This window comes from Ciona intestinalis, chromosome 2, assembly GCF_000224145.3.
Source record: "Ciona intestinalis chromosome 2, KH, whole genome shotgun sequence".
In the NCBI taxonomy this organism is placed as follows: Eukaryota; Metazoa; Chordata; class Ascidiacea; order Phlebobranchia; family Cionidae; genus Ciona; species Ciona intestinalis.
This window is the reverse complement of record NC_020167.2, coordinates 4618084-4629232: the sequence shown is the minus strand read 5'-3', so window position 1 is coordinate 4629232 and position 11149 is coordinate 4618084. Positions and strand designations below refer to the sequence as shown.

The 11149-nt window shown below is 34.3% G+C and overlaps 1 protein-coding gene across 3 annotated transcripts in view; it reads left to right on the top strand.

The window, feature by feature from the left end:
* LOC100179897 (cilia- and flagella-associated protein 47) overlaps window positions 1-11149 on the top strand; it is a 35385-nt gene that overhangs the window by 23120 nt on the left and 1116 nt on the right. For 2 of the 3 annotated variants that reach the window (XM_026840721.1, XM_026840719.1), the window contains 18 exons: window positions 1171-1354; window positions 1891-2064; window positions 2732-2997; window positions 3215-3409; window positions 3612-3778; window positions 4214-4418; window positions 4906-5123; window positions 5535-5670; window positions 6031-6250; window positions 6688-6909; window positions 7474-7693; window positions 7985-8096; window positions 8491-8584; window positions 8884-9018; window positions 9530-9697; window positions 9962-10133; window positions 10454-10615; window positions 10981-11149. In XM_026840721.1, the coding sequence (XP_026696522.1) occupies window positions 1171-1354; window positions 1891-2064; window positions 2732-2997; window positions 3215-3409; window positions 3612-3778; window positions 4214-4418; window positions 4906-5123; window positions 5535-5670; window positions 6031-6250; window positions 6688-6909; window positions 7474-7693; window positions 7985-8096; window positions 8491-8584; window positions 8884-9018; window positions 9530-9697; window positions 9962-10133; window positions 10454-10615; window positions 10981-11149 (3219 nt within the window). Of the gene's footprint in view, window positions 1-10; window positions 74-601; window positions 800-1170; window positions 1355-1890; window positions 2065-2731; window positions 2998-3214; window positions 3410-3611; window positions 3779-4213; window positions 4419-4905; window positions 5124-5534; window positions 5671-6030; window positions 6251-6687; window positions 6910-7473; window positions 7694-7984; window positions 8097-8490; window positions 8585-8883; window positions 9019-9529; window positions 9698-9961; window positions 10134-10453; window positions 10616-10980 lie in introns of all 3 variants that reach the window. The other variant, XM_026840720.1, reaches the window with a different exon arrangement.

The following is an 11149-nucleotide window of genomic DNA, read 5'->3' as shown; positions in this document are numbered from 1 at the left end:
TCCGCTCGACATCGGGCAAAGGGGAGGTGTAGCGAAGAGTGCCAAGAAAACTTTGTCGTCTAGGATAAAATCGGTAAAATTTTAAATATAATATTTTTAAAAACAGATATTCTTGGTGGATGAAACTATTTTTCTCTATATTAATAATTAAAAAAATCTAGTATTTAAATTCACTGCCTAGTTCTAGTAAAGCACTAGCACAAGTTGGCGATTTATAGCCTTTAAAGTGATCTGTAAATTATTTAGTTTTAAACTACTTCAAAGTATTGAAATCTACCATAAAACCCAGTTTTATATTTCTCTTATCCATTCACATAGCATTGAGTAAGCAAACTACCAGTCAAACTATAAATAACATTTAGCATGTGATGTTAAAAATTTTAAAACTGCTTTTATTAGCAATATTTTTGTGTGCAACTCATTTTTTTAAATTATTTAGTGCTATGTGGGCGTTTGTGTCCTTGGACAAGTACAGCAATTGCTCCAACCCAGTGGTCTCTAATTGGTTGTCCAAATTATCAGCTATACACAAAGACAAATAATCCCCCCAAAGTAATCACCCAAGTAACATACATAGCAACTTATTCATTCACTCATTCAGGTCAAATCACGAACTGACCACGGCCAACCAAAAGAATCCTCCCCACCACCAAGCCCTCCTCCAGAAGAACGACCTGTTCCTGATGACCTCACAAGGAAGACAATAGACCAAGGCCCAACTATGACATCACAATTGACAGCATTCTTCTGCCATGAATGCTACATTTCTCTGGAGGCTGGAAAATCTAAAGTTTTACAGGTGGGTGGTGGTAATTAAGCAACTTATTGTATTTTACTTGTTTATTGTGGTGTGATAAATGAGTAATATGGTTTATGAGTTGTGGTTTATCCCCATTACTACATACTGCAACCCCTTAAGTCAACTGTGGTATCTTAACAATAAGGAAAAACTAGAAGTGGATATTAAGAAACATTTAGAAATAAATATAAGCTGTTTTTTTGCCATTTATTGAATACTGCAACCCTTTAAATTTACTATGATCTTTTACCGTTAAAGAAAAACTGTAACGCCAATGTGTTAGGGAATTTTTTTACATAAAAAACATTTTACTGTTACCATGTTTAATCTGCTTTGCTGTTAAAATCCCATTACATTCCCTCCTTTTTCAGTTGGATTTCCTTCCATTCAGCATTGGAAGAAAATATTGCTCCGTGCTCTTCGTGGATGAGGATGTGGGCGAGTTCCTCTATGCAGTTGAAGCAACATCCAGTCTTCCTCTTCCTTCATCCGTTCCATTCAACTCTGCTTCTCAACATTCAGTCCGGATTTCAAGTGCAGCCGCGGCAGAGAGAGGTAAAAACTATTTTCAAGATTTCAACTGTGACTATTTTGCTATCGATTGGTAACTTCTTCAGCCATTTATAGATTAGGACTGAATTAATTGTGGAAGTTTATATTTTTATAATTTTACATTTTATCAAAACTTATTGTTTAACTGTATTACCAAAACGAATTTTTTTTTTTTGTTTAAACAAGGCCTGAACGCTAAAAACATTAAAATACTTTTGTGTCTATGTAAATTGAAACCTTTAACAGTATAGTAGCATCAATGCTGGCGCTGTAGCCCAGTGGTTAAAGGCTTTGTCCCTCAATTACAATATATATGGGCGAGTCACTTAATGGCAATTGCTTTACCCAGCAACCCCTAAAGATTGTTCTCAGCCATACAGATAAAAAAATAATAACTCCTAAAATGTATTAACGGACTAACTAGTACTCTGGGGCAAAGAGTGAAACAGATCACCTGTGTTATAACCACTGTCATAGTTCCGCCTCACAAAGACAAACAAGTTCGATTTATTTATTCATGTAATAATGCTTGTTACCAGGTAAAGGTTTGTTTGGCGGCGACGAGCGAATTATTTACTGGAAATGTGAAAACAATTCAACTCTGCAAGAAAAGCTTTTGGTTCCTGTTACAAATGAAGCAAAAGAAAAAGCTCTTAGATTGGCTGCGAGACAGAGGATGTCGAAAAAAGAACAAGAAAGAAGGATTTTAACAGGTCTGGAGCAATGTTTTTTATCAGACTTTTTATAATTACTATGCATTTGATGTTTGTGATATGTTCTATAAATCTGAGTCTAGTACTTATATTGTTTGATGATTGTCGTTGCATCATTACAGTCTTTTACAGAATAACCAAGTAAAAAAAACAAAAAAAATTACTCACAAAGTTACATATGAGGTAACCCGAAAGCTGGCACGATGTGTATGAAACAGAACACTTATGTTATAGCTGCTCTTTTTCCGGCCATTCGAGAAAAAGCAAGTTACATTCAAGTGCTACAAAATAAGCAACAAACAAAACATTTTCTATTTAAAATTTTAAAAAGAGACTGGTTATGCTAGTAATTGGCAAAATATATATTTTTTTGCACACGATTATTTAGACTTGATTTTTTACTGCGATTTACTTTAGCAGCACTTGTACACTTGATAATATATGTTTTTCATACTTTGTTCTCGTAATACTGACTGTAAGATTTAGTTTTACTCTAAAATATATTAAAATATGTTTTATGCAATGTACAATCCAGTTGTTTACTTAATGTTTTTTTACATGTTTTGTAACTCGTAAACAGACATGAGGTGTATAAAACAGAACACCCCTGTTTTGCGACTGTTGTTGCCCCACCACGCGAGGGTAAACAAGTTACATTTATATACAGGAACGTTGGATAGTGGTAGTGTTACAGCAGCAATTGCTGCTATGGGGTTAGTTGACACTGAGCAGTACAACGACATGCGTGACTCCCTTTCCCAATTTCACCCTCCATCTGCCCCACCACGGCCCCGAGGAACCACTTTTAATGTGGAAGCATCTTCTGAATGGTTCCAGGCCCAACCCTCAATTATAATTCCGTCCCCAATGACATTTGGACCGCCCCCAGCATCAGAGATGAAAACAAGTAATGCTGGACCTAATGACAGACAGGTATGGCAAGGGTTTAGTATATATATATCATAATGTATCATTTAGAAATTTCTAATAAATTTATGGTATTTTTTAAAACTTAGTTTATATTTGACAATTATTCATTGTATTGATATGTATAATTTTTTAACCGTTTTTTCTTACCTTTTTCGATTTATTCCTTAGTTTATTCCATTTTGGTTTTAATTAAAATACATTTTACGATTTTTCACCACAGAATGATGGTACCGTTCCATTAGAAGTGAGATTTTCACCAAAAGGTCCCGGGCACTACCCGTGTGACATCATCCTCAAGTCACCCGGTGATGTCCGTGTATACAGGGTGGAATGCACTGTGAACCCCGCAGGGACGACGGCGCGTTTCGATTTCCGCACTCCCGCTCATCAGAGCGTAACACAGAGCATTCCTATCGTAAGTTGTAGTCGCTTATGGTTGTCCAAAAATCCATGCATAAAAAAAAATTTAAAAAGTTTAAAGAAAATAATCACCCACAAAGTAACATACATGGTAAACTCGTAATTTAGAATTTTTTCTGTTTTTAAGTTTTAGTGTTTTCTACACAACACAATATCCCTATTTTACATTTTCAAAATCAATAAAATTTGTTTTTCAGCAAAATGCATCAAACCATGATTGGGAATTAGAATGTCTGATTGATGGCAAAGGTTTCTTTGGGCCAAGTTTTATGACAGCAAAGGCAGGACAGACAACATATTTTCCCCTCATGTTCAAACCTCATTGTGAATGTTCAATTACTGGCAAGCTCACCATTAAAAACAAGTAACAATTCATTTTATTGGTATTTAAAAATCAGATTTCAAGTTTCTATGGTAATTGTGTTTAATCCTGTACAACAATTTTATATAGTTTATCATATTTGTATTTAGTATAATATACATGTTGTACAAAAGAACTATACATGGTGTACATCAATAGTTGTGTATACCTGTGCACTAGCTGTCTAATATTTTTTTATAATTGTGTATAATAAAATATATGTCTTGTAAAAATAACACCTGTTATGTTATGCATACATTTTACACTGTGGATTTTAACTCTTTTAGATCATAAATTTGACAATATAGACTTATATGATTAACTTTAATTCAATCAAAACATTGCAAAAAAGTATGTTAGTTTCATACCTTTTTTTTTTAATAAAAACATTTGATAAAATGTAATCCAATTTTTTTATTTCTTTTTGTCTTTGTCTAGATCTGATGGCACTGAACATCTGTTTAACTTGCGAGGGATTGGCGGAAGTCCTCTGTCTCTTGATCACATTCAACTCAGTTGCAAATGCCGAGAGGATTTTAAATACACGGTGTCTGTACCAAACTTTGCACCACACAAGCTCAACTATAAAGTTGTCACTGATATTCCTTACTTGGATGGTGTGACTTCTGTTACTGTGTTGAAGGTGAGATGAATGAATGTAACCCATTTACCCTCTGAGGGCAAAGACAGTCCTTAAAACATAGGCGTTTCATACACATCATGCCCGCTTACAATTACCAAGTATATAACTTTGAGAGTGATTATTTTTTGGAGGATTTTTTTATTTATGTATGGCTGACAAAATGGACAACCCTTAAGTGACCACTGGGTTGAAGCAATTCTTGTTAAGTGTCTTGCCCAAGGAAGTGATGTTGTATGTCAGATATACCACACCCTGACACTTTAAACTCATTATAAAGTCTAACTTGAGACAATTTAAACTCGAAATTTGAAAGCAAACAAAATAAGAGTTAGGGGTTTGTGAGTATAGTTTAAAAACTGTTGTCTTAAAGTATATGACTTTGAATTATTGCATAGCTGGCATCTAAGAGTAACGCCTTATGTGTTTTTTAATACAAGCCTGTGTTGTAGGTCAAAATAATTTCTCTGATTTTTTATATTGTTCTCAGGGCCAGCAAGCGGATTACAATTTCGTTCTGTCTCCATGGAAACAAGGATTAACAAAAGGAGTTCTCGCTTTCGTTGTGGAGGATGCTGAGAAATCAAAGTTGGTGAGCAAAGATGAGAGTGACTCGGATAAAGAAGAGGAAGATGAAAGAACTGTTGAGTCCGTCACGCCAGCGTATCTCAAACCAAAGAAGGAACTAGATGCTATGCAGAGTTATAGGTGAATTTGTGCAATGAATGAATAAATGTAGCTTAGTTTTCCAATGGGGGAATGACAGTCATTATAATTTGCTTTTTTTTCATGCACTCGTGTATGCTAATGAGTTATCAGGTATGTGAATTTGTGGTTAGGTGACTACTGGGTTAGAGCAATGTTTGTTAAGTGTCTTGCCTAAAGACACACACACCTAATTATTTCAGCCATGACACTGTGCTAGCAAATTGTGTTGCCTTATTCTGATGGGTTTTGCGCAAAGTTTGGTTTAATTGAGCATGTAAGTGGTCCATAGAGATCATTTTTGTTGAAAAGTTATTCTTGTTCAAAACTGCTTTGTTGGTTACTTCTGGTTTGTTTTTGATTCGACGGTGGTAGTAAAGAGGTTTTATTAAAATCACTCAATTTTTATTACAGAGTTTGGTATTCAATTGAAATAGATGCTAAACCATCGGAACCACTTGGAAATCTAAGGTTTGAATGTCCAGTGCAACAAATGGCATATTTCGATATCCCAGTCAGAAACCCATGCGGGGAAATTCTCAACTTTGATGTAAGTCACTTAAATAAAACTCCTGTGTTATAACTTAAAGTTATATTTGTTACCCTAAAACTTTATTAAGTCTAACAAAAAAAAACACAGCGTTAATGAATGAGCACAGAATATAATTAGAAGAATTTTAATTACCCGTTTTACTATCAGGGTCGACTAAGCTCAATCAATAACAAACTAAAAGTAACCAACAAAGCAATTTATAACAACATTAACTTTTTGACAAAAATGATTTATATGACTACTTAAGTGCTCAAAAAGAATTTATATGAGCACTAACATGCTCAACAACTGTTCCAAAAAAATGATCTATACGCCCATTTACGTGTTCAATTAAACCAGCTTTTAAACTTTGTGCAGGTTAAAGTATCAGGTAAAGCATTGAAAGGAGAATCTGAGTTTTCACTTCGACCTAGAGTTCCTGGTTCTTATCAACTCAAATACTCTCCATGTGTGGTTGGTACCAGTGAAGGGTCCGTGTTCTTCTGCAGTGAGCATACCGGTGAATTCTGGTATAAACTGGAGTTGGTGTGCATGCCCCCACCACCAACCCACCTGCCCGCTATGGATTGTCAGCTTGGTGAGATATCTTTATTTTATTCTATGTAGGTGAAAAGATTTTTTTTTATTTTTGGATTTTTCGTGACAGCCTATGAGTTAAAAGGAATTGAAGTGGGTGATTGTTTAACCGCTGTCGCTTTCAAAGAGATAAATATTTTTTAGAAGCTATTTCGTAGTTAAAACTTTGGTGGTACCTTTAAATCATAATTTGATTATCTGTATCCATATTCCAAATTTTATTTTTCGTTGATAAGCCCCTTAAAGTGGATAGCAAACACATTCTACTTTGCTCAAATCTGAGCGAAAAGCTAAGGCTGCAATGAATTAAAAACACTGTATTGCAGGATATTGTTGTGTGTTCCAAAATGGGTAAAAGCTCTTGAATTGATTTTTTATTTGTTCCCATTTTATCCATACTGTTATGTGTTTATGATATTTATACATTTCACCTCCCAGGTCGATGGTGTCGTCAACTTATCTCGATGAACAATCCAACTGATGATCCCATGGAGGTGGAGGCCACCCTCACCAATGATGTCAACTTCTCTCTTGATCTTCCAACCTCCAGCATTGATCTTCAGCAACATCCATATTTCTGTGTTCCTCCCAGATCATCATTGGATGTTCCCATTCAATTCATGCCAACATCACTTGGAGCTCACAACCACCAAGCTACAGGTCAGTTTAAGATAATATACTTATTCTTTTTTTTTATTCTGTGTGGGTGAGGTCCTTGTCAAGGACCTGGAATTTAGTCCTGATTTAAACCATTACCCCAACACCGGTAAATTTAGAAAGCCTTTCATGCGGTTGGCGCTCCATCTTGGACTCCATTGACAACACAAGTTTGTGTATTAAAAGAAATGCTCAAATGCTTCAAGTTTAAAAACATTTTTGAAAAAAATGCATTTTAAAACCACAAATTCAGTGGCTGGAGTAAAAAATTAGCCTTGCAACTCTGCATGGGATTTTCCATAACAAAAAGATTCAACTACAGAAAGACAGTTGTCAAACAAGTTTTGCTTAAATACTGGATTGCAAATGCTCAAAAGATTGAACCAACTGTGTTTTCTTTTAAAGATTTTAATGAACATCGTGTAGAAATTAAATTACAAACAAATTAATTTAGAAACATACCAGTTATAAATCTGGATACATTATATTTTTTGCTAACATAATTTTAAATTTATAATACAAAAATAAATTATCACATATACTTATAACCAATTGTTTTAAACGCAGTAATTCTCCGAAGCAAGCAGCTTGGAGAAGCCGCTTACCTCATAAATGGTCGTGGTTTGGCCCCAACACCCATGGAACCTGTCAGTGTGAGCGCCGGTGTGGGTTCAAGCACCTCACTCATATTACCTTTCCGAAATCCAACAGACACCACTGTGATTGTTGATGCAACAATATGTGACCATGAACAAACAATGAATGGAATATCAAGCTCAATTCTAAGGTAAAATAATTATTTTTTATATATTTTCATTTTTTTATTTTTTTAATATAAATATTTCATTTTTACTTTATTTTTTTTGCATTGTAATTTCTTTGACTTTTTTTGCATCGGATAAGTAAACTGTATTAAGTATTGTTTTAATTATTTTTTTCGACACATTTTAATGTTATGATATATGTTTCGTTGTTTTAATTGTTCTGTGGTGAAAAGCTTGGGTATTTTTAATATTTATAAATATATTTGATAAGAAATTATGCTAATAAATTATTTTGATTGACACTTTTTTTCCAGGAACAGTATAACTGTGGATTCAGTATTCTGTCTCCTACTGAAGCACACAAGCAACATTCAATTGGAACCAAAACAGTCGCTTGACATTCCATTCACTTTCTCACCTGATACAGTAAGTAAAATGAAATTTCAAATATGTTTTTTTAAGTAGAATTAACAAAAAGTTTTTTGTTGTTCTTTTTTACTAAAGAAGCTGTTTTGAATTTTTTCTGTTTAAGGTTTGAAAAGTAAGCAACATACGTGTAATAAAACTATGAATGAATAAAATTTAATTTTTATCATATGTTGGTACAAATGCAGTTGTTAACTTATAACACCACATGCTTACCATTTACTGCATTTGTAAATGTCTGGGTAATTATTAAGATAGTTTTACCATGTATTTATGGTAAGACAGTCCTCATGTATCTATATATTCAAGTGTATCGTTACAATATTATTTTGAAATTCTTTATGTATATGTTTAAGTGTATTGTTACAATATTATTTACAAATATATTTTACAGATGCGAAGACATGAAGGAGCGCTAACAATCTCTGTTAGAAGGAAGGATGGAATGCCATGGCCTGAAGAAACAGATGGAATAGAAGACTTGACAGGTTGATAGAACATTTTGTTACAGATTGGCAGTACAAACAACTGCAATAAATTTAAGCATTAACAATTAGCAATTGGTAATATGTTTATAATGGAAATCATATTCAATATGCTTAAACTAATTCCTTGTTAGTTTATATTTATTGCATGGTTGTTAATTTAATCTGTTATCCAGTCATGAAATGGAATCTGTATTTTATTATTAATGAAAAGACATTCCGAACAACACACTTTTTTAAAGTTTTTACTACTACTGCTTTTGCAGTATTTATTATATCATTTCCATTAATTCTTTCCCCAGGTTTAAATGGGCAAAAAATTGAAACAGTTGAACAAATTCGACCGATCAGCAGAACCGATGACGGTCGAATAGAAAAAATAAGATGGGTATTCCCCATACATGGGATTCCAGAAGTTCGTTCCCAAGAAACCAGAGGTAAATGGTTTGTGAGGGTGGCTGGTATTGCTTATACCACAAAGTTACATATGTAACTTTACATGTGGACATGAGCAGTGTGAACAAAACACAATGTGTTATAACGACTGCTGTTGCCCTGCTTTGGGAAGATAAATATGTTACATTGGTTTGTTCATTTAAAAATTAGTTAAACAAGCAAAACTTGGATTTTGTGATTATGCAAAACTGTTGGCAGTGGGCATAATGTCTAATGTATTATGGTGTTATACTTTTATAACACTTTGCTGTTTATTGTAATCAAAATAAAATGTGGTTTCTATGCGTAGTATACCACGCTTACTTTCTCTCAATTAAATGTAAATATGTTTTTAACTGTAAGCGTGTTTTAGCTAGTGTTGTTTTGTCGCTATATCCTGTCTTTTTATTTAAAATGTTTTTAAATCTTCGCTACCGTAATTAAAGAGACAAATAAAGTTATTATTTTTTTATTATAAACAATAACCCCTCCACATGTAACCTCCCATTTCAGAGGCATTACTTCAATGTCAAGCTCGTAGTCGAATTGAAGAACGACTTGAAGTAACTCTCACAGGTGCCATACCAAGCTCTGCATCGGCTCATAGTCTTACTAGGTTACGAGCGGTCACACCACTTGATAAACAACGACAAGCAGCACAGGATGGCGTGGTGGTGGAAGGTAGGTCAAATTTTGCTAGTAGGTTGGGGGAAGATTCCTTTAGCACATAGTATCCAAATACTCTTATCGTGTTTTAAACAATAGAAGTCATCAGGATTCGGTTTTATAATTCTTTAAATGTTTTTGTTTACTACTAACTTGGACAGGAAAATATAATAAAAAAGGTGAAAAGACAACATACCATTTTTTTTACCAACTGTCAATGTTTTATTTTCAGTTCAAATTGAACACTTTAATAGCAGTTTTCATTACCAATCTTTACAGGTCATTCAGTAGCAGAGGAGTTCTCGTATAAAATAGAATTTCCCGACTCAGAATCTCGTCAGCAGCTTGAACAAGCTTTAGCTGTAAGTTTGGTTCGTAAGGAAAGAGACCCACACACAGGGATGGTGGTGCTGGTGTTTAACCTTGTTTTTTCACCATTTAGACCATTAAGGTGAGAGCAAATTACCAAATTCATTCAATATTTTTAAAGCGTTGGAGACAGGATACTTTTAACACATAATATCAAAATATCCTGGTTTTGTTTTAAACAACTAACAACATTCTATTAGAGTTATGAATATAAGGTTTTATAATTCTTTGATTGTTATTGTTTACTACCAAATGGCACAAGAAATTAGAATGAAAAGGTCCCCCACCCTACTATAAGTCATTATTGAATTTTAATTTTTTTAACAGGATTGAAACTATTTATATGCAGACAAAAAATTTGTATGAAGCTGTTACCTTTTAAAAAAACGCCAATTTTTTCAGCCATACTGTTACTCTGACGGTAACAGCAGCAACAGGAGGGGTATGGAGTTTCCCTCTCGCCATTCGTGCATCTGAACCACCTCCTGATGATGTGATTACTGTGGAAGCTGCAGGATTAGGAAAAGGTTCAACTGTCAGCTTTGTGCTTTTCAGCCACTCCAGGTAAACGTGTTGAATCAAGGACCTTTTTAAATACCCTTGGCTTATAAATGACAAACAAAAAATCTACCTTGTATTGTATGTATAAGTTGTTAAGTAGTGAACCAACTGTGGCCTAAATTTTAAGTCCTCTGACATACCTTACGGTAGAACCTCTAACTCATATGGAAAGTGGTATTGCAGGTGCAAAAGTACAAGGAAATTAACTGTTTTTAATGTAAATATAATGTTTAAAAAACTTTGATCGTCGATCTTCCAAAACGCAGCAAAGAAATCCAACCATCAACAACAATCATCAATTTAACCAGTCGTATCATAAACATGTCGTCAGACTGTGCTGCCAACCAAAAAAATACCTTTTTTTCCAGGCACCCGACTCCATTCAACGCTTACTTTGTCGGTGGTAGTGACAATGAATTTATCGTGACGCCAGAATCAGGCGAGCTGCAGCCACAAGGAACGAATGGAACCAGACTTTCTGTTACCTTCACCCCAAATATGTATGGAAGGTCTTATAAAGCAAGGCTGGTGGTTCAG